A 25,672-nucleotide genomic window follows, 5' to 3' on the forward strand; every position below is an offset into this window, starting at 1 on the left:
CGTCACTTCTTACTTCCTCTGCCATCCTTTTCTGATCTGCATGCTGTAGTTCATCGTCGACGTCTCCCACGGCAAACCATCGTTCGACCTCTTCGCTTACTGCCGACAACTCTAGTGCAGTTGCACTTGAGTTACCTCTCCCTGTCGATCTCCGTGAAATGTCTCCTCTCACGGAAGCCCCTGCGGATGAAATCAATGGTAATGTGCCTGAAGCGGATGCAGAAGACTCTCCTTCTCAGCGGAAGGGGAAGAAACGCGCCCGCGCTGCCTGACGTTCATGTCGTACGTTGATCATTGGCTTTTCTTTGTTCTATTCGCCTGACGTCAGAATGTACAGCCAGTATGCATCAGTCTTCGTACTTATATCACCTGTGGCCGTGTTGAATGTACTGTATTGCGATATGTATTTTTATGTTCATGCATGAGCGCGTTCGACCTTGCTATTCCCTGCTGGACCTTGCGCAGGGCGCATGTAGGCCAACAACGTTAGCATGGGAACTAGCCGCTGTCGCTGCGCACCACGCGTCACGCGTCACGCCCAACCCTGCGCAGCGCCAGCCTCTCCCAGTGCCGCCGTGATCGCCTTTCCCACTTACGGAGCAACGCCCGCCTGTGCGAGCACGGAGCTAGGGCTTCACCTTGGCTCCCCGGAGACAGGTGCTGACTCCCCGTGTCTTTGCTGGCTCGTTGGTCCTGACTGGTTCGGACACCATCTATGTCCACCGCCGCTCCTTACATCTCGCACCTGCCCACTCCCGCGCCGCCCTCTTCACACCTTCGTCCATGTCGACGACGCCGCAGACGCAGTACCAGCCATCGTCATCACCCGCCACCCACCGCCCACTATCGAGGTTATCGCCCCAGTGGCGTGTCCGTCTACGAGTACAACGAGCAGCTCGCAGAGGCCAACTTACACGCTGCTGCCACCGTCGACTACCACAACCCATACACGTCATCTAGGCAGGCGCTTGCGCCTCAAGCCAACGTTCACTGCAGATGCGGCGCTCACGACATGTACCTCCCCGGAAGACGTGAAGTTCCCAACCCAGAAGGCCAACAAATCCTCCCCGCGCTCCTCGCAGCCTGACCTCCGTCTCAAGCCGTCTGCGTCCAGACTCCATGCGCGAGCGTCAGCGTGCCCACGACATCCGATCGCCTGCGCAGCCACCGCCGACTCTGCGGCCATGGCAAGTCTGCACAGGGTGGCGAACAGGCCGGGAGTGCCCATGGTCAGGTCACGATGCTATACGACACTCCTGACCTGACAATACCATTATCTCACAATGAAACTTTATCTACCTTAGCTGCCCGGTGTGTCTCTGCCCACACGAGTTCTTCCCTCCTGACTATGCCCCCGGGCCATCTCTCGCCGAGCTCATCTCCGTCCACATCTCTTTCATCGCATCTCTCTCAGACATCGTGATGCACAGCTCCTTATACGCTGGCCGTGTGTCCTTCTCTCACCGTACACCTCTTGACAACCCGTCTCGTCTCTATCTTCGGTCATGGCAAACAATACTACTGTACTGTTTCTTTTTCTGTGGCATCATTCTGGTGTCCAACGCATCGTCCGTGGTACGCCATTCTATGCTGCATCGTGATGTACATTAACTCATTTAATATTTGCTGTTGTACAATGATCGCCCTGTAGACACCGCTGATGTGAAGATTCTCTATGGCTCTCGCCGTATTTGTTCCTTGATCAATTCTGTCTGGGAAGATGGCATTTCCAATGTTGTCGTTCCCCTTGGTCATATGCTCGCGGTGCGTTGCCATCTCTGCCGATATCTGCAAATGTAGCTCATCTGGCCATGCAGGACAACTCAAACCGCTTCTCATATCGATTATCGCGTGCAGCATTGAAGTTGCGCGCACTATGGTTATGGCTTGAACTTCCCCCTCAACACAACACGGGTTCTCCACTACATGCACGTTATTGCATTTTTTTCATCATTCGTCACACCGATCCTGCGTTGCAACACGCCCCTATTCAGCTTTCTTACTTTATTCTTTGGTTCACATACCATTGCATTCAACACTACATCCTTTCTGATTACATGTTCAACCCTCGTGATTTCGCACGTCTCTTGCGCTGTTCATACTCCCTGACGCCGTCCCACTCCTATGGTGCTTTACTGTACAATCATGGGCTACGTTTTGCGTACGGCGACGCCTCCACTAACGCCCGTGAATGCCCTGCGCTGTTCCTCTCGCAGCGCTACGACTGCCCTTTGTCGACATGGCCTGCAGATGATGCCGAGATGCGCCTGCCATCAACTATCGACATGTGCTACCATAATGCAAGGTGAGTTGCACGTACATTGGTGCTGTCCAGCGTGCTCATTCGTATTGGCTTTACATTAGTGCCCTACTTCAATGGTAGCCGCCGCTTCATCATTCTACTCTGACTATTCGTCCTCACGGTGGCCCCTGTGTGTATGTGCCACCAGTCGATCCTCGTGCCATCTACAATTATCTAGATCGTGTACTTTGTATCGTGCCGTAATGGTGTTATGCCCATATGAGACTTCCGCTTTCTTATATTCATCTTGGCATTGATCTCGGGCATTGTCCACATCTGTACTTCATCTCCTTTGTCGGAGCGCACAGAACGCCTGCCCGACATTTAAAATATCTTATTATTCGTCAATGTCTACAGATCTTCGACTCACAGTCGCTCTCCGCGCACCATTGCAACAACAACTCTGCAATGTGCATCCTTCGCAATGCTGCTGCAGGCTGTACGTTCCATTCCCGCTCTGGCGAATGTTGCACTTCAGTACACTAACATTACCCGCCACATGTCATTGTTCAGTATTCGCCGCTCTGCGCAAATTAAACATCGCACGTCCGCGTACCCGCGCAACGCAAACTCTGCGTACAGAGCTGCCCGCGCACGCACTGCCGCTTGCAACCGTCATTCACTGCGGTTACATCACGCACGAGATTCAGCATCGTGGCCCTACCCATATTACTATGCATGTTCAGCATGCCAGTGCCAGATGATAGACTCCATTACAGTAACATGCCCCTGTTGGTAGTCGCCTCAGGCTCATGCTGTGCATCGTACTAACCTGTTATACTACTGCCTCTATGTGTAACCCTCTTCTATTGTCTCCGACTTCATACAACACCATCTGCCAAGCTGTACATCGCAGACACAGTCAACCATTCCCAGTCTAATCATCTATCTTCTCCATTGCACTCTCGTGTGTGCGTATCCTTCGAAATTGAATGCAGTCATCCATTGCCTGCAACTCCCTTGCTACGTAAGTATTCAACGGTCAATCTGACAAAGGTGCATGCAGAACTTATGTTTTCGTGAAAGCCCACCGTCGGAACCAATGTCCACGGCACTGGCCTCACCAGACCTTTGGGCTATAGGTCCCATCTCGTCACCACGCCTGCATTGGGGAGCCCGTCGTGGCCGCTCTGAGCATCGCTGCCCGACGTGCAAGATTGCTCTGCTTACCGGTGAAGACGCCGGTTTTTGTTGTGGACCGGGAGGAACATATTTCAGCGACGTCTCACCACTGCCACCACTGCCACTTGAGTTCACACCTCTCCTCACCCATCCTGGCATCTCAGCGGCTTCACGGTCTCTGAATCTCATCTTCTCATTCGCATCCCTCGAGACCACTGCACAATTTTCCTCCACAAATGGCCCACCAGGCTTCATGGCCATCCAGGGGAAAATCTACCATCGCATTCGTCCTACGCACGACAATTCTGGTGTGCGCTGGCTATTGTACGATGGCTTCATGCGCGATCGTTCGCCACACCAAGATATCGCGTCCACCCTTCCTCTGCCATGGATCGACATCGTACGCCTCGCACTTCTGCGCCACAACCCTTTGGTTCAACAGCTGCGCATACTCGGGTCACTTGACCGAGAGAGCTGTCCCACTGCCCATCTCGTGCTCAATGAGGCAGCTACGACGAACGAGATCGCAGCCATCATGTCGTATGAAAACACCATCCAATCTGATGTTCGTGCACGCACCATGATCATATCCCGTGCCAACAACTCCGCAAACCAACGCATCTCCACGACAAGCAAACTATGGGAACCTCTTGCATACCCACTGTTCTTCCCCCATGCCACGCTAGGCTGGGGCGTCACTGGATCGCCTGAAGATACGCAGCTCAGTGGTGCAATACAAGCAAGCAACAACGGAAGCGCACCTGACGCCGATAACGTGTCCACCCAGATTTGGTTCTACCGTGCTCGCCTTCTTCGCGAAGAGCGATTCCGCATCTTCGGCCGCCTGACGAACGAATACGTCGTCGACATGTTCAGTCGGAACCTCGAGAGTCGCCTGAATTACATCCGCCAAAATCAGCGGCGCATCCTTCAGAATGACGCGGAGCTCATGGGTACCGACAACGTGGAGCAGACAGAGAACATCTACCTTCCCGCGTCCTTTCTTGGCTCGCGCCGTTGGGCATCCGAGCAGGTAGCGGACTCGCTCGCCATCGCCGCTCGCTTTGGTGCACCGACGTTCTTCGTGACGATGACATGCAACACTGAATGGCCCGAGATCACGGAACAGCTTCGTCCCGGTCAGACGTTTGCGGACATCCCCGTTGTCGTTTGCCGCGTGTTCAAACGAAAGCTCGCCATCTTGGAGAAGGAACTGCGGCATATGTTCCCTAACGCGGGCCCCGTCGTATACCTAATCCGTGTCGTCGAGTTCCAGAAACGAGGCGTACCTCATGCTCACATCCTCATCAAGTACGCTGCTGACTGCTCCGATCCGCAATACATCGACAGTGTCATTTCAGCAGAAATTCCGGCAGACACTGGTGATGCCCACCTCGTCCAGAAATTCATGCAGCACCGCCATCCCGCAGAATCACAGCCCATCGCGAAGTATTGTCAGCGGCTCGCCCAAGATGGTCAGCGCTTTTGCCGTTTTGGTTACCCACAACCTGTGCAACAGCAGACAACGGTTGATCCCCAGGGCCGCGTTCACTATCGTCGACGCAAAGATGCTGACCGGATGGTCGTACCCCACTGCCTTCCTCTCCTCCGCAAGTTCCAGTGTCACCTCAACTTCGAGGCTGCGAGCACGTCACATATCTTTCAGTATCTCTTCAAATACATCCATAAAGGTATGACTCACTGCAACACACTCCTAGACCCCATTGTGCTCATCTGTTGTCGTTGCAGGTCCTGATCATGCAAAGTACAGTGTTTTGACCGAACATGATCAATCACCTGTCGACGAGATCGAGGACTATTGGAATGGGCGTTACCTTTCTGCTGGTGAGGCGACGTGGCGCATCCTCGGCTTTCACATCACTCGGAAGGACCCTGCTGTCTCCGCACTGCCTGTTCATCTGGCTGGCTCGCCCACACATCGACGTTATGCGACTCACACGAGCGACGGCTCAGATACCATGTCGCTTCTTGACCACTATTTCGCACGGCCGCATGGCAGCTTCACGTTCAGCAATGGTAACGTCAGGAGCTTCGCACAATTGACGTATACCGAGTACTTCACCTTATTCCGATTGGCGAAGTACAGCAACACGCACGTACATCGCGAGAACTACTACGTTGAAAGCCATACGGCCTCGCATACCTCCCCAATGCACGTCATCCTTCGAAGCGCACAGAAGACACATATTGCCCGCATCCACTCTGCTAGACCTAACGAAGGCGAGAGATTCTATATCCGGGCACTCCTTCAACATCGATCAGCAATGTCATATGATGAACTACGCACCGTCGATGATGTTGTCATGCCATCGTTCCAGGACGCAGCCATCGCTCTCGGGCTCTTCGCAGACAAAAAGGAAGCAGAGTTGTGTTTTCTCGAAGCCGTACACGACCTCCGAACGCCTCGTCAGCTGCGCATTCTATTCGTGCATCTATTGGTCAATGATTGCGCCGACACACCTCTCGCTCTCTGGGAAATGTTTGCGGAACACATGTCCTTCGACTTCACACTGCGACATAACAACGCCAATGCACTCGGATTGAACGACGCTCTGCAGGACCTAGGGCACTACCTCAGCGAGTACGGCAAGACTTTGAGCGAGTTTGGTCTACCTGAGCCGACGAGCCGCATGCCCGAGCTGCAACATGAGATCGAACGGTGGTGTTCGCAAGAAGCAGCTCTACGTCGGCAAGCATCTCACGCGTTGGCGTCCATGAACGATGGTCAGAGGCTCATCTTCCACCACGTTGTACAAGCGGCGATGAATTCGACTCCACTTGCCATCTTCATTGATGGTAAAGCAGGCCGAGGGAAAACGTACCTCGTCAATGCAATTTGCGATCACCTTCGCGGGCACGGGCGCATCGTCTTACCCACTGCAACAGCTGCATATGCTGCTCAGCTTTATCCTGGAGGTAGAACGACGCATTCATGCTTCAAGGTACTTAGCTTTCTTTCACCGACCATTCGCTTTGATATTGGTGCCAACTGACGACGCACTAAAGGTACCTGTGAACGATAACAATGAGCTGATTGAATGTCAGGTCGATTATCATCAACCACGAGGCGAGCTTCTGCGAGAGGCGTCGTTAATCATCTGGGATGAGGCTCCGATGGCAAACAAAGCAGTGCTGGCGTGTGTCGAAGACACTCTACGGCAAGTCACAGCAAACAACTCACCATTCGGTGGAAAGCCTATCGTACTCCTGGGAGATTTTCGACAGACATGTCCGGTCGTCCGCAAAGGAAGTAGAGCTCAGGTCGTCGACGCATCCATACGACTTTCGCCTATCTTCGCCCGGCTTGACATCCATCGCCTGCTCATACCCATCCGCAATGCCGACGACGTTGAGCTCGCGCACATGGTCGATGCTATCGGTGACGGTGAAGGTCCAGAAGTCTCTCTGCACCTCCTGCAACATGTATCCGATGACCAGCAGCTGATCGACTTCGTCTTCCCGACACATGTACTCACCAATCCCATCGCCTGTCTGAAACGTTCCATTCTTGCTCCCACCAATAGGCAGATTGACCGATACAACAGCATCATTCTCGACCGTATTGATGAGACAAGCAGAACATACCTTGCGGCCGACTCTCTGAAGGAGGCAGACGACGCCGGCATCGACTCCCCCGACAGCATACTTGACTACGTCGCCCGCCAGAATCCCGCAGGTTTTCCTCCCCACTCGTTGACCGTGAAGGTTAACGCCGTCTACCGCTTGCTGCGCAATTTCTCCCTGGACCGTGGCTTGGTCAAGAACGTTCGCGTGGTTGTCATTGCGGTTGGCCCCCGTCTCGTCACAGTCCGCATTCTACGGGGTATTGCAGGTGTCAGTGTCATCGATGAAGAAGATGTCCTCATACCTCGGATCACATTCTCTACCACCCTTTCCTCGGGTCATACACTCCTCCGTCGTCAGTTTCCTCTTGCGCCGGCATATGCAACGACCTTCAACAGCTGCCAAGGGCTAACTCTTGACGCAGTGGGAGTAGACCTTACGCGACACGTGTTTTCACATGGGCAGCTGTACACCGCCCTTTCGCGCATACGTCACCGTGACCATGCACGAATTTTGCTCAAACACGGCGAATCCACTACTATGAATGTTACCTATGATGAGCTTCTACTATGATCGTTCATGACATTAATTACATTGGTGTTCACTCAACCGCCGGAGCGTAGCGATGGCGTCCCTTGTGCACTGTAATCCTCCCCGGCGACCGGTAACTCGGCATGCAAATCGTCTCCGAATCGCTCTACGTCCGTCATCGATGGCTGCCATTTGTTTCATTCTATAGCTACAGCAAGCTACAGTACATATATACACACACCGAGGTTCCTACAGGCACCTGTGCTGCACTCCAACACCACGAACACATCAGTGCAGCCATACGAACGGCCGAAGCTACAGTAGCAATCATGCAATCAAGCCGACCTGGTTACGATGTTCGCCATCCCCGGAAGTTGCAAGCATCGCCGCACTACTGCCCGGCTCCACAATATGGCCTAAGGGCCACAGGTCCACAGCGTGCGACGCCCACTGACAGCCGGCGTCGACCATCCTAAGCGATGGTGTCCAGATGATGACTGAGGTTGTCGTATTCCCGACCAGCTGTCGGACGCCCTGTGCAGATCGTGTGTCTAAGGGGATTGGCTGAAACATCTGTCTTACGAAAAGCTCACACGATTAGCACATCATAATAACAACAGGACATGGAACACACCCTGTGGTACCCTGGACGCCATTCATCCGCTATGAATGCCGTTCAAGGGTTTCTGATCAGGATCTTCAACCGGAGGAAAGTTCATGTTCAGGTGGGGCGATTCTATCGGACCTGACGTGGACAGGTACTGCGTGAGCTCGGGGAACGTTTGCGTGAGCACTTCGTCCAAGTGCGTGCGGTAAGACTAAGATCAACAGTCAGCATCCACCATCGACGAGCAATTGTGATGCTGCGCACATCAATTGCTTGAATTTTCCCATTCATGAATTGGTTCTCGGTCGCCGCACGCTCGAGTCGCTCCTTCGTCAGCTGCAGCGGGTTTCGCGCGCTGTCGATGTCCGCCAGGACTTGCATTGGTATCATGGTGTGCACATGCTGCGACATGTCGTCGATGGTCGCAAGGTGGTTAATCACCTCGTTGCTGTGAATTGAATTCAGTAACTGCTATGTCATGCCGAAAAGGATGGAGAACGGTTTCTGATTCTGTTTGGAGCGACGTCGCACTGCGGTGCACGCATTACAACCTTCATACACTAACAGGATACTCACACTCTCATCCCGACCTGCTTGCCGCCGCCACCAGGTCTGTCCTTCTCTTTGGTGAGGTCATTGACCACAGTAGTACCAAGGTTATAGAGGGCATTTGCGAGCCCGAGCAGCTCCAGCTCGAGGTCGCCTTGAACGCCAGCCGGAGGCGGGGATTCCGACGACGCGCGAGGAGAATCTGGGGCGGGCTGAGGTGTTGCGGCGCCGCGAGCCATTGCAAAATTGATGAATCGAGGGTTTGACAGAGTTCCAATGTGAAAGTAAAAGTCGACACGACGGCGAGAACAAGGCCAATCTGAGGGCGAACAAGTCTGAACAAGTTCAACAGCGCTGAGCAACAGTGATTATCAGTTATAAGGAGTAAGTATACTAATTAATAAACTTATTATAACTGATGATCCTGGGATGACGTAAGCCGCCACTTTCCTGCAGCAGTTGCCTTTCCTGGCATCGCAAGCACGATGCAGCGTCGTCGGACGTGGGTCCGACGATACATTGACAGAGTCTCCTGAACAGACCGCGTCGGCATTGCTTGCGAATTTCTTGTCCTAGGCCTGGAAACAGCGGACGTAGAGGGAGGGCACGGCAAAGAACAACTCGCATTCGGGCTTGAAGTTGAAGCCGACCCAGTACTTATCTAGTGTCCACTCGCACCTAACCCGCACTGTTCTGCAACTTACTACCGCCGTCATGCATCCGTCTATCCGCCTCTGCGCATCAGCGGCGCCCCGCCAGCCTCTCATTCACTTCACGGGAAAGCGACAATGGAGTACGTGCCGCAGCTTCGCGCTGGGAGGTCCAGAGCTGACCTGCACTGTGTAGAATCCCAGCCGCCGCGCCCACACCCGCTGGCAGTGCCAGACCTGAAGTCAGCTTTCACGGACTCGCTCAGGAAGGCGCAGGCATCCGTATCTGAGTCGTCCACTGTTGGCGATAGGGGAAGCTCAAGTGCGAGCACGCCGCCATCGCAGACGAAAGGCGAGAACGCGCATGTGTACAAGAACTTCTGGGAGGCACCGGAGCAGTATTGGAAGCATGATCTGGAGGAGTGGGAGGTCGACCTCATTGCGGTGCGTCCACATGTTGCTTCTCTTCAATGGGCCGAACTGACGGTATACGGTGTACAGACCGGAGGCGCATCGCAATTCGCCTGACACTGCTTGTTGATCAGGACAATGACACGGATAATACACGTAGAACTTAATCCAACCTGCTTTGCGTTTTCTCTTCCGGCTGCTTGCCATCATCCAGAAACATTCAAGAGCAATGAAACCATGCAGTCCAGTATATGTACAATCAGTCCTTCTCAGCGTACGCGAGCAGGTGCTCCTCGATCTCTTTCTCGTCCATGACGCGCCACTGCCCCCGCGTCTTCGGGTTCTCCTCTTCGCCCTCGGACACAATCCCGATCTCGACCTCGCCTGACTTGTAATCCGTGGCATGTACCGTTGAGAGCGCTTCGATCGCGATCTACGTCACAATATGTGAGCATATACTGGGTGAAAGGGTGAGAAGTAAGGGCGTACCTCAATGACCTCAGCTCTGCTAAGGGTCTTGCCCGCCGCGACCGCGTCCTCTGCTCCGCGTCCATTGTCCAGCTTCTTCCACTTCTTCTCGAGGTGGTTCATCGCTTCCTGTTGCTTTTGGCCTGCTGACGTCGCGTGGAAGCCGACGAAGTAGCCTGCAGGATCGAGCCTGAAACATTGTGGGCCGTACTCAGGGTCGGTCCCGATGACAATCATCGCTGTGCGACCATTAGCACATTAGTAACTGCGGACGCGGAGATGCTCACAGATGCCCAATGGCCGCATGGCTGCACGCTGCGTGTAGACTTGGTTGACGTTTGCTAGTCGCCTAGCGAGCGCGTCGGGCGTGATCTCGTAACCGTATTTGAAGCGGAAGTCAGCGGCTTCCGATCGCGCTCGTTGTACTTGCGCGCGTGCGTCGGCTGCAGCACATCGACATCAGCATGGTGTCGTCAGTGATCATAGCTCAGCACCTCACCGATGAGCCCTGTCATGACACAGCCGATCGTTGGGGTAATGCTGAAGAGATGCGTGATAGTAGAGGCATCGAGAAGCTTGTCCTGAACAACACACGTTATTGAATGAAATGCAGGTACGCGTCATGTAGCTCGACATACTGGGACTTTCTTCTGTGTGATCACGACTGCAGTGTCCTTCCCCCTCACAGCGATCGCCGTGTGTCCAGAGCCTGAGATGGCCTTGAAGGCATATTCTGCATCAAGCAAAAGTGTTCAGCCGCGACTGAGCTCAGGACTAGGCAACCGTTCAAGCTCCCTGCTCACCGACTTGGTACAACCGCCCTTCCGGGGAGAAGACGGTAAGATATCTGGGTAGATCCCTGGTCAGTTCAGTTCCTACAGAGTGCCTTCATACGCTCACCTGTCGTAAGAAGTTCTGGACATGACGGGGGCAGGAGAATGTAGGACAAGTTAGGCTTGAGGCAGGCGCCCTTGTGAGCGACGCGCAAGTCGGGCGTCTATGACCAGACGCGACGCGTATTGTCATGACTTGCCTTTTCTGGAATTCCTACTTTGCGCCGAATGATTAAGCGCTCAAAACTTGACTCTGTGTCCAGGCTTACTGACTCTTCTCCTCTTCTTGCTGTGATATCTGGGATCTCTCGAACCATCAAGAGGTGCGGCTCAGCTTTGGCTTGCTCCAGACTGTAACCACTGAACGTGTTCTTGCGGCAGTGGTCGGAGAGGTCGCGGAAATGAAGGAACCGGTCTCGCACAAGGCGCCAAAGGTTATGTCAGTGTACTTCTACTTTGGTAGTCGATACTCTCGCTGAGCAGAGTGGCTTTCGCGCAGAAAGAAGCTCCAGTTCAGTCTTCTCAATAACCAGGATACAGTCAAGATCTCAGAGTTTGAGGTCACGCACCGAGATCTTTACACAGCGGTCGACCGGCATCCGGTGAAGAATGGTGTTCTCGATCGTCGTTTGGTACGTGAAGTATACGCTTGAGCATGCCGTTCGCTGAATTCTCGCAGGGTACAACAGAAAAGAGTGCATTCTGCGAGACCTGTGGGCTGTCGTCCGTAGACTGCGTCGGACACTATGCCTACATCAAGCTCTGCGTACCCGTCTTCCATATCGGCTACTTCAAGCACACAATCAGTATACTGCAATGCATCTGCAAGACATGCGCGCGCGTACTCTTGGAGGAACCGGACAGGCGTACATACCTGAAGCGCTTCCGCCGCCCCAACCTCGAGAACATCCAGCGCCAAGCACTCTGCAAGGCCGTTAACACGCTGGCGCGCAAGGCAGTATACTGTCCGTACTGTTCTGCGACAAACGGGACGGTCAAGAAGGCGGGAGCACTGAAGATCATCCACGACAAGTTTCGCGCGAAGAAGACCGCAGAGGAGATGGAGAGGTTCAAGGCGACGTTCTCGTCCGCGGTGGAGGCGCAGAAGGAGCTTGGGGTGTACGTCAATAAGGCGGTGCATGAAGACCTCAATCCGCTGAAGGTGCTCAACTTGTTCAAGCGCATATTAGATGAGGACTGCGAGTTGCTTGGTTTGCGCCCGCAGTACGGCCGTCCGGAAGAGTACATCTGGCAGTACATCTCTGTGCCGCCCGTCTGTATCCGGCCCTCCGTCGCCCAAGATGGCGCATCGAATGAGGATGATCTCACCGTCAAGCTGACCGAAATCGTCTTCAGCAATGCGCTCATCAAGCAGGGACTAGCCAAGGGTTCTCCGACAGCACAGTTTATGGTCAGCTTAGCTCGCTCGTAGTTGACCAGGTACAGCTAATATTGGTCCACACAGGAACAATGGGAATTCCTACAGCTCTCTGTCGCCATGTACATCAATTCCGAGCTACCGGGCGTTCCGTCACAAATGGGCCAAAAACCCATTCGTGGCTTCTGTCAGCGGCTGAAGGGCAAACAAGGTCGATTCCGAGGCAACCTGTCCGGAAAGCGTGTGGATTTCTCAGGGCGTACTGTCATCTCGCCCGATCCCAATTTGCGTATCGATGAGGTAGCGGTGCCCGAACGTGTTTCGAAGATCCTGACCTATCCCGAGCGTGTCACTGCTCACAACATTGAGATGCTGAAGAAGGCCGTCCGGAATGGATGTGACGTCCACCCAGGGGCGAACTATGTCACTGCTGGGAGCAACGGTTTCAAGAAGTATCTGAAGTTCGGCAACAGAACCGCCATCGCGGATGGTCTGAGGATAGGCGATATTGTCGAAAGACATGTCATTGACGGTGATATCGTGCTGTTCAATCGGCAGCCCAGTCTGCACAAGCTGTCTATCATGTGTCATCGGGTATGTTGTTGTACCTTTGGTCGCTTGCAGATACTGAAAGAGTCACAGGTCAAGGTTCGCCCATGGCGGTCGTTCCGGTTGAACGAATGTGTCTGTGGTCCTTACAACGCAGATTTCGATGGAGACGAGATGAACCTTCGTAAGGACTATCTACCGAAACCTGTGACATTTGTTGAGGGTCTCCAACAGACGTGCCGCAGACCGAAGAAGCTCGTACCGAAGCCCTTGAACTCATGAGCGTGAAACATAACTTGGTCACTCCTCGGAATGGTGAACCCGTCATTGCCGCTATACAGGACTTCATCACCGCCTCGTTTCTGATCTCGCGCAAGGACACCTTCTTCGACCGCCGCCAGTTCACTCAGATCTGCTCGTACTTCGGGACGCCAATATGCAGATTGACATTCCGCCTCCGACCATCTGGAAGCCTGTGCGCTTGTGGACGGGCAAACAGATTTTCAACGTCCTGATGCGTCCTAACAAACAGTCGAATGTCCGCGTAAATGTCGAGAGCAAGTGCAACAAACAAGACAAACCTAACCCATCGTGTTATCCTCGAATCAAAAATCCCGCTCTAGATCTTTCACCGAACGACGGCTGGCTGGTCATTGTGAACAGCGAGATTATGTGCGGCGTCATGGACAAAGCGACCGTCGGCAGTGGTAAAAAGAAATCCGTTTTCGGCATCATCATGAGGGACTATGGTCCACACGAAGCTGCTGCCGCAATGAACAGACTAGCCAAACTATGCGCCCGGTGGTTGGGTATGTAGGTCTTCTTCCGCGTTATTACGCTCACCATTTTCTCCAGCGAACTTCGGGTTCTCCCTCGGTATCAACGATGTCATTCCCGGACCGAAGCTTGCTAACGAGAAAGAAGACCTCGTGGCAAAGGCATACGCGGAGTGTCAAGACCTGATTACGCAAGCCAAGAAGGGTCTGCTCGAGAACAAAGCCGGGTGCAATCAGGAGCAGACCCTCGAAGCCATGATCTCTGGTGTCTTGTCCAAGGTTCGAGACAAGGTCGGCGAAATTTGTCTGAAGGAGTTGAGTCGTCATAACGCTCCGTTGATCATGGCTACCTGTGGTTCCAAAGGTATTGGTTATCATGGACTTGACGCATGGATAGCTCCTGACATCATGGTAGGCTCCGTGATCAATGTCGCCCAAATGGTTGCTTGCGTAGGTCAGCAAATCATCGCGGGTCATCGTGTCCCGGATGGGTTCCAAGATCGTTCGCTACCTCACTTTCCCAAGAAGTCAAGGGAACCCCCGTCCAAGGGCTTCGTCCGGAACAGCTTCTACACAGGACTCTCGCCAACTGAGTTCCTCTTCACGCTATTTCCGGTCGTGAAGGTCTAGTTGATACAGCCGTCAAGACCGCAGAGACAGGGTACATGCAACGGCGTTTGATGAAAGCCCTGGAAGATCTTGTTACGCATTACGATTCATCGGTGCGGAATGCGGTCGGCGGTGTGGTTCAGTTCAGGTACGGTGATGACGGACTTGACCCAGCATGCCTCGAGGGTGATGCACAGCCTGTCGAGTTCTGCGTGCATGGAGTCATGCTTCGGTGAGTCTCATTGCCACGGCCCTTACGGAACGAATTTTAATCGCTTGCCGACAGTCCATCGGTACTCGTCACACTCGTGGGCTGTTGCCGTTCGAAATTATGGAGCGTGTCGACAAGGAACTGTCGAAACGGAAGTTCACAAGCGAATGTACTGCGGCTTACATCGCGACGATTCGTGGGTTCATCTCAGAACATATTGCTCATAAGCTCGCGGAAATCCGGAAAGATCACGGCATGTTTGATGCAATGGAGCGTGACGATGAGTGGGATGCAGACACGGACCTCACGCTTGGCGCATCTGGTATGCCCAGTGTTCCCCATTTCACTCACTATGCAGAGTGGCCCAGAGGGTCAGAGTAACTTACATCCGTCTTACCAGAGGCGGACAAAGCCGTCGTCGATAACAAGTTGAAGGTGACTGAGGATCAGCTACGAGCCTTTTTGGAAGTCTGCTGGACGAAGTATGTCAAAGCCAAAATTGAGCCAGGTAAGACAGCCAGTCACTAGGTCGTCGGGTTGTCGTATCAATGTGTGTCAGGCTCAACTGTCGGAGCTGTGGGCGCACAGTCGATCGGTGAGCCAGGAACACAAATGACGCTCAAGACATTTCACTTCGCCGGCGTCGCCTCCATGAATGTTACCCTCGGTGTTCCCCGTATCAAGGAGATCATCAACGCTGCGAAGGCAATCAGTACTCCTATCATCAGTTGTAAACTGGTGACTGCTGACAACGAAGCGTCTGCACGTATCGTCAAAGGGCGACTGGAGAAGACACACCTCGGCGACGTAAGCCTTTTCCCAGACAGAAGCATTCGCCCTTCGCCTCAATTCTGCTGCCCATAGATCGCTGCCGTCCTTGAAGAAGCTTGGGCGCCGGAGTATACATACATTGGTATCATCGTCGATACGAAGACCATACAGGACCTTCAGGTTTGTCGGTTCACGTACCATCCAAGACTACTTAACTGACCGTCCGTCTGTAGCTTGAGATGACCCTCGATGACATCAAATGGGCTATTGTCAACACTCGGAAGCTGAAGGTTAAACAGGAGGTATGAAACAGCACGTATCTCGCATTGTGTATGCCTAATGACCTGCTGCCGCAGTCGATCACTGTTATACCGCGCAAGAACCGCCTTCGCGTTTATGTAGACGGTACAGACAAATATTACCGCCTACGTGAATTGAAGCGGGTGCTCCCAGATGTCGTCGTGAAGGTGAGTGTGACCGCATTCCGTCCAGCTGAACCGCAATCAAACGCATCCACTCAGGGCGTACCCACTATCAGGCGTGCCATCATCAACATCAAAGAGGACGACGACCACCGCGGCAAGAAAGGAGACAAAGAGCTGCTCGTCGAAGGCTATGGCCTCCAGAAGGTCATGACCACCCAAGGTCAGTCCTGAAACCGTGTTTGTGGAATCCGTCCATCAAGTTGATTTTTAACAAGGCATTGTTGGCGAGCATACAACGTCCAATCATATCATCGAGATCGCTCAGGTCCTGGGTATTGAGGCTGCGAGACGGACCATCATCAATGAGATCCAGTACACGATGTCTAGTCACGGTATGAGCATCGATCCCCGACACGTCATGCTTTTGGGAGATGTCATGTCTTACAAGGTTGGCTGTGGGTTACCTGTGCTCGGTACCGGGGCTGATCAATGTCCCTTGACAGGGCGAAGTGCTGGGCATCACACGTTTCGGTGTGGCGAAAATGAAAGACAGCGTGCTTATGCTGGCATCGTTTGAAAAGACGACAGATCATTTGTTCGACGCTTCTGCATACGGGAAGACAGATAGTATTGCTGGTGTTTCGGAAAGCATCATCATGGGCAACCCTGCGGCAATGACCGGTACCTCTATGTGAGTGCCGTAGGTATGGGTGCGAGTGGTTGCATACCTGACAATCTTGAACCTGTTTGCAGGCCCGCCCTTGTTGTGCCGGCTCCAGCTATCAGCAAGCCGAGAAAGCTGCTCTTCGAAGGAGCACTATGACATCCCCCACTCGCCATTGGTCACACAAGGATTGGTTTGCATCTAACTTAACTTATGCCATCAAGCAGTACTGTTGTACACTAGCCAGAGAAGGAATGCGTAGAGAGCGTTATGTGCAGAAGAGAAAGGAATGTGATCCAGATCACAGATGTCAAAGGAGCGGAACGATACGGTGCGGTTGTACAACTACCTACCATGCGCACGGCATGGCTACGCCGCATTTGACGGAGTACTGATGTTGTTGGAGTGCACCAGGGAAAGACATTGCTTGCCCAGGATGTGTCGCCGACGGCATCGACTCGTCGTGGCCTCGGAAGGCGATTGCATTCCCAAAGTAGGCCTTGCCAGTGGATCCCTCTCGTGCAGACTGCATTGACGCCGGTGCGACTTGGTCTTCATCGTACGGCTTGCGGAGAGTCAATCCGAGGGCGAATCCGGAGTCGTATATCGGATAAGGGCCTCCTCCGATGTAGTCCTTCCTGACGTGAGTTGCGAACCTTGCCAATAAGTCTGGATTGACTTGTAGGTTCCAGTCCAACAGGTCGACGCATACGTCCCGTATCGCCTTCGTCAAGTCCTTCAAAGGAATCCCTGGCCCACCACCGTCCATTCTTGGTGGTAAACGTCTCGTCGTTGATGACTTGCCATGCCACAGCGTACACGGCTAGGAAGAGATGCTGTGGTGCGAACAACTGCGCCGGTTGATGGCCTGCACGTCTGACCTCGATGCGGTGCATGAGCATAAGTGTGGCGAATACGACACAGTCGAGCGGTCGCGAGCGATACAAAGCATATGCAACGAAGTCCAAGAGCGGTGGCAGTCGGCATCTGTGCTCCAGAACTTCGTCGATGCACTTGAGGTTGACGTACATGAACGTCCTACAGACTTTCGCCAGAGGTCTGTATGGCTCCAGTGGATCCTGCATTAGGATGTGAGTGTTTGTAAATTCTTTGAGTGGGGCCGACTCACATTGACACGCGTGGTTGTATAGCCATCGACGGTCCGCCTCCCATGGTTGGTATTGTTGAGCATCGTCGACTCGAGATGTTCGTGTGCAGTCCGTAAACGCGGATGCTGCATGAACGCACCAGCAGTGGCATTGAACCGGCGCAGGTAGAATCCAGGCCTTCGTCGTAAAGCGCTGACTTCAAGCCGATTAGGTGGTGGTTGATATGAGTGGCTGCAGCAAGCAGGGCATGTCTCTTATACAGGGGTGTGGCTTGGGTGTGGCTTAGTGACGGTGGCCCACGACCTCTGATACACTTTACTTACTCATCGGAGTTGGGCCACGATCGCTGTGGCCATAAAATGGACGTATTCATCATATTGACTCCGTAACCAGGTGGTCTTTTAACAAGGCAGTGGCACCGTTGTCATGTGCGTTATTCTTTATCGTACACTTTGACTAGTCATTGACGGATCGACACCACCCAGTCGCAAAGCGGGCCGCAGGTCTCCAGCGAGTCCCGGGTCTGAATAGGTCCAAGCATGAGTATAGGACCTTAAGAGGCATCGGCGTACCGAAGTGCCATTATTCTCTGTTTGACACCTCATAATCGTCTCGGAGAGGATGGAGGTGCATCGGTTGGTGCCACTTAGCCTGTTGAAGCAGGCAAAACGCCATTCGCCGTGACCATCACCATGAACCATGCGGACAACTACCTTCCGGTAGTCTTATACATATAAACTAGGATTACAATGAACGCCAGTAAGTAATAATAGCTCCTTACTATAAGTATCGCCAATCGCGCTCCCAATACGCATACGGCTACATCAGAATGCAACAAGAACATGAAGAACATTACAGAGTCATCCGTCTATAGCCAGTCTATCGATACACCGAACACGAACCCGTCATCAAAGCAACTCATGCAGCGCTCGATCATATTGGTGCGGCATATGCGAGCTGAGCATGTCTCCCGCGAAGACGACCTGGTCGAAGGCCCGCGGCACGTCGAGGACCTCAAATAGCCGCACCTTGTCCCCGCCCTTCGTGGGCTGCCCTTCAGCGTCGCGGAGACGGTGAGCGGGATGTAGGTCGCCGTCGCGCATCGCCCAGAGGACGCGCCCCGGAGGGAACAACTGCGTCATGTGCATGTTGGCTTCCAGCGTCTTGCGCATAGCGAGGAACTGCAATGCACATAATGGTCAGCGCACATATATATCGTACGGAATTACTATAATACGCACCCACTCCTCGTATCCCTCCTTCCCGTACCCGGCTTTCCACCTCAGCGCGCGCTTCGTGACCTTCGAGTAGCCTTCGCCATGTTCATCCTCTGCTTTGCACAGCCAGGCTGCACACCGTGTGAGGTCTCGCACACTCCCGAGCGAAAGGCGAGAAATGATGTCGGTCGAGTAAACGAAAGACACGATCAGCCCAGAGTCGGCCGCTATCTTTCCGAGAGCAGGAGTAGTCAAGCAAGGAGGGGCTAGGCAGTACGCCGATACCATACGCCGCCGGGGGAGTCCGGAGTATTGATGTGTGAGACGGGTGTATGGGTTTGCCCACATCTATATTAGACGCATTGGTCCTTAGATGAAACTCTAAGACCGGCATTGTTTACTCACTAGTGCAAGAAGGGCTGCGACGCCTGCCCCGAGACTGTGACCGCATAGGACAAGCGCTTGAACATGCAATGTCAGCACGCATGCGTAAGATTGAGTGACAAAGACCTACAGTAGCCACGATTCCGTTTGAGCGCATCCCGAACTGCAACATGCACAGGCTTCCCGGGAGCGCCCATCGCCCTCGCCATCTTGAGTATGCCGCCATGCACAAGATAAGTGGTGGTTTCAGAGTCTTTCCGTTCACGGGGTTTGTGCGTCTCGTCTCCCAAGGATGAGCTAGGAAATTCCTGTCGGGGTTTCGTCTTTGGCGGAGGCGTTGAGATGTCGATCGGAAACGACCCAGGGATGCTCTCCAATTCCTCGTCAAACTCGCTCCAGACGTCCGCATCTTCCTCTGCCAGATCCGCCATTCGCCCTTTGCCTGTGCGCTTGGCTCGCGTTGGCGAGGGAGGAAAGGAGTGGAGCTCGAACGGTGTTGGTTCGCAGGTTAGATCGACTGCGACTTCGTTCAGGCTCATCGTTCCGCGGATGACAAGCACGACTTCACGGCGGACGTGGTCGGTCAGCACCCAGAAGCGAGGCATCATGTTCTCGGACCCAACAAAGGCAGTCGGTGGTCGCACGGAGGGCAGAGACTCGGACCCACCACTGGCCGAAGCTCCCTGCTATGCAGGAGAGGGTTAGGAGCGGGTTAGAAGAATGCCAGTAAACAAGCGCACCGAAGAGTCATCCGGGGTATGCGGGTGTGATTTGGCGTAATTCATGAAAATTTCATGATCATGTCGTCCTAGGAGGACGCTCCACCACGAGTATGACGGTTTGCCGGGGACTGACTGTGTTTCATCAACGGTCACCTTGTGATGTCTGTCCTTGACTTCCTCCTCCGATGCGTTCACTGCATGTTCGAGTTTGAGCTCTTCCTGCTTCTTCTCGGTGACGCCAGATCCTAGCCCGGACTCAGGCCAAGGGGATACACCGAAGAAGAGGAGGCTTGGTCCACCGTAGCCGCCTAGAACGAGTTTCGACAAACGTCGAAGAGTTTGCTTGGTCGCTTTCATTTGGTGTGTATTAGAAAGGTCCGCGGAATACGTCCTCGAGCCTGCGAGCGGCGAGTTGCTTGGAGTAGACGTGGGTGCTTCCCCAATATCTGCTGTCACGATTTGGCCACCGTGACTTGGATAGACCACGTCGGACATTACGCGAACTTCAGATATCTTGCGTTCTCTGGGGCGCTCAGGAGTGTCTACAGAGTTCCGTCGCGTTTGCACTTCGTCATGAACGGGAATCTCCCGCAACACCTGGAACCATCGCCGTTCCTGATACTCGCTGGTGACGCCTTGCAATGTCGCCCAGCCCATGAGAGCCTTCGCTATCTTGACCACTCCGTATCGCTCCTCCGGTAGTCCATCTCTATCCGCAGGCTCAGACCATTCCCTCCGAACTAGCTGGACAAAACTAGCCAGCGAAAAACTAGCCTCGTCACTGCCAGGGAATATAGTCGTGAGCGAAGACAGTGTAGAATGCGCAGCGATCAGAGAGGTAGAAGTAAGAGATTCTCCAAAAAGGATCGGTGCGAGAGCAAGCGACTCGATTGCAGATATTGCTGTAGAGACCGCACCGCCTAATATTTCACCGGCCCCAATGCTGCCGCCGAAGAGAGCACGGTCGACCACGGTCCCAGTCAAGCCTACAGCAGTTGACGCGACGCCCCGTGTGATAGAGAACTGTAATCAATTTCTTTAGTATGCGTGATACGATGGAAGCTCTGCAGAAACGTACGCCGAGCTTTGTACCCGCTTTGGCGGCGGAGAAGCCCAACATTGTCGTCGTCGACGCGACGTCAAGCCCCATACGGCTCCATTTATCCCATTTTGAAGACATTGTCAAGGATGCGTAGGCATGAAGTGGGCCGCTTCAACGTTAAGTTGGTGGTATCAGTTCAAGGGTCCCTCATGTCGATGTCACCTTCAACTGCACAACACGACCGACTGGCACACGACAGCCACAACCAAGCAGCCACATCGCCCAACCATGTGATTCTCGCCGGCGAAGAGCGCTTAAGTTTAGCCGGTAAGTACCGCCACCAAACCGCCACTGCCAGTGGTTGTCAACTCTTGCTCAATATGGAAATCCGTCCTGCCGCGCGTTTGTCGCCCTTGTAACTAAACCTGACCGTCGATGTTCTGCCACTCGAGTGCCGGTGGCTCAAGCTAACTTCTTTGTATCTTCGCATCAAAGCCCTTTCCTTCAAGCTTCGTAGCATCGACTCCGTATTGGGCTTCATGTCTGGTCGCGATGTCAATCTGTCGTCCGAGAGCGGCTACGCGCGCCGCCGGAAGCTGTTGCTCACACTGACAAAGGAACTACGAGCTATTGGGTAAGTCTCCTAGTACTGGAATAATACCTTCGTCCGAGAGGACTTCCGAGCTTTCCGCTATCACCAGATGTTCAATAGATGAGTCTGACACTGGATTGGTAGGGCACATGCGCATTTGGATCTACCGCGCATCGTCGTCATTGGTAATCAAAGTGCGGGCAAATCCAGCTTGATAGAAGCCATATCCGGGGTTTGATCTTTTCTCTACCTGGTCCATCATATACTCGACGCTCACAGCGTTGTGCATAGATTAAAGTGCCACGCGATGCGGGCACATGCACTCGTTGTCCGATGGAATGCCGACTTCTATCATCGGACAAACCATGGTCGTGTCAAATATCCATACGGTGGGAGGTTCATTCGGATGGCAGACGCAGGAACAACGTCGAGGAGGTTCCTTTTGGCGCCGTACTGACAGAGAAAGCCGAAGTTGAAATGATGCTCAGGCGTGCTCAAGCCGCCGTGTTGAATGCTGAAATACCCCCGAGTCGATTTCTCGTCATGGATACAGCCAAACTAAACGACGTGCAACCTCAAGGTTCCTCAAATTCTGTACCGTTCTCTCAAAACGTAGTCTGCGTCGACATCTCGGGTCCCGACCTAACTGATCTGTCCTTTGTTGACCTCCCCGGTAAGCAGGCTATGTCAGTGGCTTTCCTAGGAACCAGTGGCTAATAGCCAACTTAGGAATCATACAGAATGCTGACCAGAATGTTGTTCTCTCTGTTGAGCGCATGGTTCGGACATACATATCTGGCACATGCTTGATCGTGGTTGCATTGCCTATGAGTGGTATGTCCCACTGCACTTCGCACAGGAGTAATGACACAATGATGATATCTCGCCTCTCAGATGATATCGAGAATCAACGAGCTCTCAGACTTGCTCGTGAGGCGGACCGGGACGGTTCGCGAACAATAGGTATGTGCATAAACCTGGCTTGAATTTGGAACCTCACGTTGTACGTTCCCTACCAGGCGTGATGACCAAACCTGATACCCTCGGCGCCGGCTCTATCAAGGCAAAACAGCTTTGGCTCGACATCCTTGAAGGGCGAGCTCAATCGCATCGTCTTCGCCACGGCTACTACTGTACACGCCAGCCCGACGATGCAGAACGCTCTGCTGGAATCACATTTGCAGAGGCACGTGAAGCAGAGGTGCAATTTTTCGCGGACATGGCACCGTGGAACACCTCTGTGGAACAGAAACGTTTCGGGACTAACAACCTAGTGAGGTATCTTAGCGGCATGTTGACCGACATCATCAATAGCGTGTAAGTGCATCGTCGTTTCCTTGAAATATACGTGAAGCTTGCTAAAATAACTCCGCACAGTATACCTAAGCTCCAACGGGATGTCGACGATAAGCTCGCTGCCTGCTACACGGAACTGAAGAGCATGCCACAGCAGATAACCGGCGAACAGACGTCATACGTGCTCCGCCTTCTCACATTGTTCTATCGGGACGTTCACTCATACGTTGATGGCGGACCACGTACCGAGTGCCTAGTACAGAAGAATAGGCAGGAATACGAGAACCTCAAGCGTGCCATCCACTCGACCGCTCCAAGATTTATACCGTTGTTGTCGGCCGAGGATGCACCTGCGAATTCAAGTTCCGACCCCCGCCGACTAGTCAATGTAGACAGTGAAGATGAGGAACCAACAAAGACAGACACGGATCATGGGACGCGTACCGAAGCCATGTATTTGAGCGATATGCGCCTCCACATCCAGAGGTGCGTCTGCCGGATTGTGTGGTCATTCAATTCAAGTCTGAGAAACGTTCCGTGTTACTCAGATCCACGACGCGCGAGCTCCCATTCAACGTTCCGTATCCCGCGAAGACGGCACTCATTAGATCCTTTCAAGCAACATGGGAGCAAGCAAGCATAGATTGCTTCGAGCGCATTCAGAGGTATTTCAGATACATACTTTCGCAGCTGATACGTTCGCGATTTGGACGTTTCAAGAAACTCGAAAGCACGGTTGAGTATGTGCCACTGTTCTCGATGTTTGTTACCAGTGATTGATTCATAACGATGATAGCGCCGCTATCACGGATTTACTAGGTGCTCGCCGCACTGCGACACTCGAGCAGATCGTAACCCTGCTCAAGTTTGAGAGTACGCCCTTCACCCAGAATACCCATTATCTATCAGATACGACGGCAAAGACGCTCGCGCGTTACAAGGACATACGTGAGGGTAAGATTCGCAATGATGTGCATCGCTTGCCCGGGGTCGACTTAGCTCCTCTGGGGAACCCATCCGATGCCGAGGGGAACCACATACGTGAGTACTATGCTCACTCATTCTTGCTATTGATGTTCCTAACCTACGTGCCCATGCAGCTGGAAATCCGTTCGCACAGCTTGTGCCAAAACCTACAAGTTATCTGTCCCATCCACTGCGGCCGAGTACTCCGATCCCGGCTAGGGTGAACTTTGGTGGGGATCTGGCGGCTGCTGCCAACAGACCCGAAGCAGGTAACTCCGTTCCTTCGCTGTTGTCCGTGAACAGGCAAGGGCATCCTCAAGGCAGGTCAGTAGACCTGGAAGGGCAGTCTGCGCATGGACATCCGAGTCTTGCGAGGGAGTCTCAGCAACAGCCGCCAATTTCAAGTCGCCAGTGCAAGCGACTTCTGCCCAAGGTAAGTCAGAGCGCGTCTCGCTGACGAGATCAATATACTGGCAGGCATTGACGATTACAACAAATAATAGAATTCGCACGAACTGCATTCCACTTCGGTGATGGGGGCAGTGGCGCGACCCTGTTCGGAGTGACTTCCGAGACCTCTAAATCCAAACCTTCAGTGTGTGGTCCGTCTCCAGGATTTGTCGGATTCAGTCCAAAATCAAGTGCAAGCGGGACGGTATTTGGCGCCCCTGGCTCTCAGCGACCGCCGATTTCATCGGCTCTTTTCTCCTCTGACGGTCCTGAGCGGGTACGACTGGAAGCGGAGGCTCTTTCGGCATTGGCGAAGCTAGGCTACACTGGACTTACTGCGGATGATTTGGGAAAGCTCCATCCGCCCGACGAGTATGAGGAAGAACTGAACGTCATGGCGGAAGTGCGAGCCTACTTTCAGGTCTCTTACAAGGTACGTTCCCCGTCGCTAACCGCGTTACTTGATGGGCGGCCTCTGAATCCTTTCGTAGCGCATCATCGACTACATCCCTCTTGCCATCGACCATACGTTCCTCTTCGCTTTTGCTGAAGCTCTACAACCGCATCTCATCGAGGACCTGGCACTCGGGAAGCCTGATGCTGCGGCTCGTTGCGCGACGTACCTCGTTGAAGACCTCGATATCGTTACCCGCAGACAAGAGTTGATAGGGAGGAAGACGAGCCTGAAGAAGGCGAGGATGGAGCTGATGAATGCGTCCCTCGCCGGTGTCGACCTATCCGCACCATCGTGAGCCACTGGTAAAAGACTGCCATCTAACGGTCTCAGTTATCGAATCATGTGTATTCCGAACTGCACACCTGCCGCATCACTTGTTTCACCAATTGTATAGTATATTCCTGAATCATGTATTGAACGTCTGATTCATCCGTAAGCAGTACGCATATGTAGGGGCCTGCCATGTCAGAGGCCCCCTCCGTGTGTGATATGAGAAGACGTTTTTCACGCCCATCTTTGACGTCGACTGCGGGGAAAAGTCCTTTGCAAACGACTCATATGCGCCGAATGGCTGCGCTTGATGTACGTTCCGTAGTCAGGTATGGATAGCCACACACACATACTAAGACCATCTTAGCACATAAGTGCGCGCGGGTGGTGATAGGATTTCGGGCCATCCTTTCGCAGGTTGTCTGCCAGTGACCGAGTCTCCAATCGACGTCGACATGCAAGTAACTAGTTCTATCCTTGTCTTCGATACCTGCTATATCCGAGTCATCATACACGACCGCCTACTCAGCAGCACGACAAAACGGTCATGTCCCAGCGTAATAAATGTGAGCAGGGTGCTTCACTGGCAGATTCTCCGAGTCATACCTGACGCTCAATTACCGTCATACAATCGCCTTCCTGTCACCCGCAGCGCCCAGGCAGCCAAGGAACCTGACAAAAATGGTGTGTTGTGCACTGCGCAAGCGCACTGATTGTACTCGGGAC

At 53.3% G+C, this 25,672-nt stretch overlaps 10 protein-coding genes across 10 annotated transcripts; 6 read left to right on the forward strand and 4 right to left on the reverse strand.

Moving 5' to 3' along the window:
- On the forward strand, positions 1-1,510 carry B0H18DRAFT_235902 (uncharacterized protein). The gene has a single exon (XM_048037239.1). The coding sequence runs from the start codon at positions 492-494 to the stop codon at positions 1,263-1,265; it is 774 nt and encodes a 257-aa protein (XP_047895137.1). The 5' UTR covers positions 1-491; the 3' UTR covers positions 1,266-1,510.
- Positions 1,386-2,516, forward strand: B0H18DRAFT_235742 (uncharacterized protein). Its single transcript, XM_048037238.1, has 4 exons — positions 1,386-1,575; positions 1,652-1,764; positions 1,818-2,305; positions 2,365-2,516. Exons 1-4 carry the CDS (start codon positions 1,506-1,508, stop codon positions 2,381-2,383), a joined length of 690 nt encoding a protein of 229 aa, XP_047895138.1. The 5' UTR covers positions 1,386-1,505; the 3' UTR covers positions 2,384-2,516.
- An 828-nt stretch (positions 2,517-3,344) lies between these two features.
- Positions 3,345-3,707, forward strand: B0H18DRAFT_874536 (uncharacterized protein; the record flags this gene model as incomplete). Its single annotated transcript, XM_048040358.1, has 1 exon — positions 3,345-3,707. A coding segment is annotated over one exon (363 nt), but the record flags the coding sequence as incomplete, so codon positions are not given.
- Positions 3,708-8,101: 4,394 nt separating this feature from the next.
- Positions 8,102-9,066, reverse strand: B0H18DRAFT_999586 (transcription factor subunit Med10 of mediator complex-domain-containing protein). Its single transcript, XM_048045572.1, has 3 exons — positions 8,724-9,066; positions 8,412-8,595; positions 8,102-8,358 (listed from the first exon to the last, which is right to left on the reverse strand). The coding sequence occupies exons 1-3, from the start codon at positions 8,933-8,935 to the stop codon at positions 8,197-8,199; spliced, it is 558 nt and encodes a 185-aa protein (XP_047895140.1). The 5' UTR covers positions 8,936-9,066; the 3' UTR covers positions 8,102-8,196.
- A 344-nt stretch (positions 9,067-9,410) lies between these two features.
- B0H18DRAFT_1117767 (uncharacterized protein) lies at positions 9,411-9,874 on the forward strand (the record flags this gene model as incomplete). The annotated part of the gene is made up of 3 exons (XM_048033649.1): positions 9,411-9,489; positions 9,543-9,790; positions 9,848-9,874. 3 exons carry the CDS (start codon positions 9,411-9,413, stop codon positions 9,872-9,874), a joined length of 354 nt encoding a protein of 117 aa, XP_047895141.1.
- Positions 9,875-10,016: 142 nt separating this feature from the next.
- Positions 10,017-11,148, reverse strand: B0H18DRAFT_874333 (20S proteasome subunit; the record flags this gene model as incomplete). Its single annotated transcript, XM_048040347.1, has 7 exons — positions 10,017-10,190; positions 10,247-10,464; positions 10,513-10,668; positions 10,725-10,806; positions 10,864-10,958; positions 11,029-11,072; positions 11,126-11,148. The coding sequence occupies 7 exons, from the start codon at positions 11,146-11,148 to the stop codon at positions 10,017-10,019; spliced, it is 792 nt and encodes a 263-aa protein (XP_047895142.1).
- Positions 11,149-11,318: 170 nt separating this feature from the next.
- B0H18DRAFT_999595 (beta and beta-prime subunits of DNA dependent RNA-polymerase) lies at positions 11,319-16,821 on the forward strand. The gene is made up of 21 exons (XM_048045573.1): positions 11,319-11,381; positions 11,440-11,497; positions 11,558-11,690; positions 11,738-12,469; positions 12,524-13,030; positions 13,079-13,169; positions 13,220-13,308; positions 13,428-13,794; positions 13,841-14,125; positions 14,177-14,376; positions 14,409-14,582; positions 14,657-14,903; positions 14,982-15,089; positions 15,141-15,388; positions 15,446-15,532; positions 15,586-15,654; positions 15,709-15,819; positions 15,874-15,997; positions 16,053-16,225; positions 16,281-16,468; positions 16,531-16,821. The coding sequence occupies exons 2-21, from the start codon at positions 11,460-11,462 to the stop codon at positions 16,598-16,600; spliced, it is 4,041 nt and encodes a 1,346-aa protein (XP_047895143.1). The 5' UTR covers positions 11,319-11,381; positions 11,440-11,459; the 3' UTR covers positions 16,601-16,821.
- B0H18DRAFT_1117771 (uncharacterized protein) lies at positions 16,791-17,633 on the reverse strand (the record flags this gene model as incomplete). The annotated part of the gene is made up of 3 exons (XM_048033650.1): positions 16,791-17,211; positions 17,261-17,520; positions 17,571-17,633. The coding sequence occupies 3 exons, from the start codon at positions 17,631-17,633 to the stop codon at positions 16,791-16,793; spliced, it is 744 nt and encodes a 247-aa protein (XP_047895144.1).
- An 825-nt stretch (positions 17,634-18,458) lies between these two features.
- On the reverse strand, positions 18,459-21,053 carry B0H18DRAFT_874533 (alpha/beta-hydrolase; the record flags this gene model as incomplete). The annotated part of the gene is made up of 6 exons (XM_048040357.1): positions 18,459-18,731; positions 18,792-19,115; positions 19,173-19,228; positions 19,282-19,837; positions 19,892-20,896; positions 20,952-21,053. The coding sequence occupies 6 exons, from the start codon at positions 21,051-21,053 to the stop codon at positions 18,459-18,461; spliced, it is 2,316 nt and encodes a 771-aa protein (XP_047895145.1).
- Positions 21,054-21,344: 291 nt separating this feature from the next.
- B0H18DRAFT_999605 (P-loop containing nucleoside triphosphate hydrolase protein) lies at positions 21,345-25,189 on the forward strand. Its single transcript, XM_048045574.1, has 14 exons — positions 21,345-21,549; positions 21,652-21,739; positions 21,799-22,180; positions 22,237-22,341; positions 22,402-22,470; positions 22,527-22,824; positions 22,885-23,289; positions 23,352-23,543; positions 23,600-23,844; positions 23,904-24,134; positions 24,155-24,202; positions 24,273-24,652; positions 24,711-25,064; positions 25,117-25,189. Exons 1-13 carry the CDS (start codon positions 21,455-21,457, stop codon positions 24,969-24,971), a joined length of 2,799 nt encoding a protein of 932 aa, XP_047895146.1. The 5' UTR covers positions 21,345-21,454; the 3' UTR covers positions 24,972-25,064; positions 25,117-25,189.
- Positions 25,190-25,672: the final 483 nt, after the last annotated feature.

This window comes from Fomitopsis serialis (assembly GCF_022376445.1).
Source record: "Fomitopsis serialis strain Sig1Antser10 chromosome Unknown B0H18scaffold_22, whole genome shotgun sequence".
Taxonomy (NCBI): domain Eukaryota; kingdom Fungi; phylum Basidiomycota; class Agaricomycetes; order Polyporales; family Fomitopsidaceae; genus Fomitopsis; species Fomitopsis serialis.

Excerpts from the sequence above, each read along its gene's own strand:
- B0H18DRAFT_235902 (XM_048037239.1), top strand. The coding sequence starts at position 492 with ATGGGAACTAGCCGCTGTCGCTGCGCACCACGCGTCACGCGTCACGCC.
- B0H18DRAFT_235742 (XM_048037238.1), top strand. The coding sequence starts at position 1,506 with ATGGCAAACAATACTACTGTACTGTTTCTTTTTCTGTGGCATCATTCT. Across the intron at positions 1,576-1,651 it reads TGTCCAACGCATCGTCCGTG|ACACCGCTGATGTGAAGATT; the intron begins GTACGCCATTCT and ends ATCGCCCTGTAG. Across the intron at positions 1,765-1,817 it reads CCCTTGGTCATATGCTCGCG|GACAACTCAAACCGCTTCTC; the intron begins GTGCGTTGCCAT and ends CTGGCCATGCAG.
- B0H18DRAFT_999586 (XM_048045572.1), bottom strand. The coding sequence starts at position 8,935 with ATGGCTCGCGGCGCCGCAACACCTCAGCCCGCCCCAGATTCTCCTCGC. Across the intron at positions 8,596-8,723 it reads AAGCAGGTCGGGATGAGAGT|CAACGAGGTGATTAACCACC; the intron begins GTGAGTATCCTG and ends TTCAATTCACAG. Across the intron at positions 8,359-8,411 it reads GGAAAATTCAAGCAATTGAT|TCTTACCGCACGCACTTGGA; the intron begins GTGCGCAGCATC and ends TGTTGATCTTAG.
- B0H18DRAFT_999595 (XM_048045573.1), top strand. The coding sequence starts at position 11,460 with ATGAAGGAACCGGTCTCGCACAAGGCGCCAAAGGTTAT. Across the intron at positions 14,583-14,656 it reads CACAGCCTGTCGAGTTCTGC|TCCATCGGTACTCGTCACAC; the intron begins GTGCATGGAGTC and ends GCTTGCCGACAG. Across the intron at positions 15,090-15,140 it reads CAAAGCCAAAATTGAGCCAG|GCTCAACTGTCGGAGCTGTG; the intron begins GTAAGACAGCCA and ends AATGTGTGTCAG.
- B0H18DRAFT_999605 (XM_048045574.1), top strand. The coding sequence starts at position 21,455 with ATGTCTGGTCGCGATGTCAATCTGTCGTCCGAGAGCGGCTACGCGCGC. Across the intron at positions 21,740-21,798 it reads TGATAGAAGCCATATCCGGG|ATTAAAGTGCCACGCGATGC; the intron begins GTTTGATCTTTT and ends CGTTGTGCATAG. Across the intron at positions 23,290-23,351 it reads ATGCGCCTCCACATCCAGAG|ATCCACGACGCGCGAGCTCC; the intron begins GTGCGTCTGCCG and ends CGTGTTACTCAG.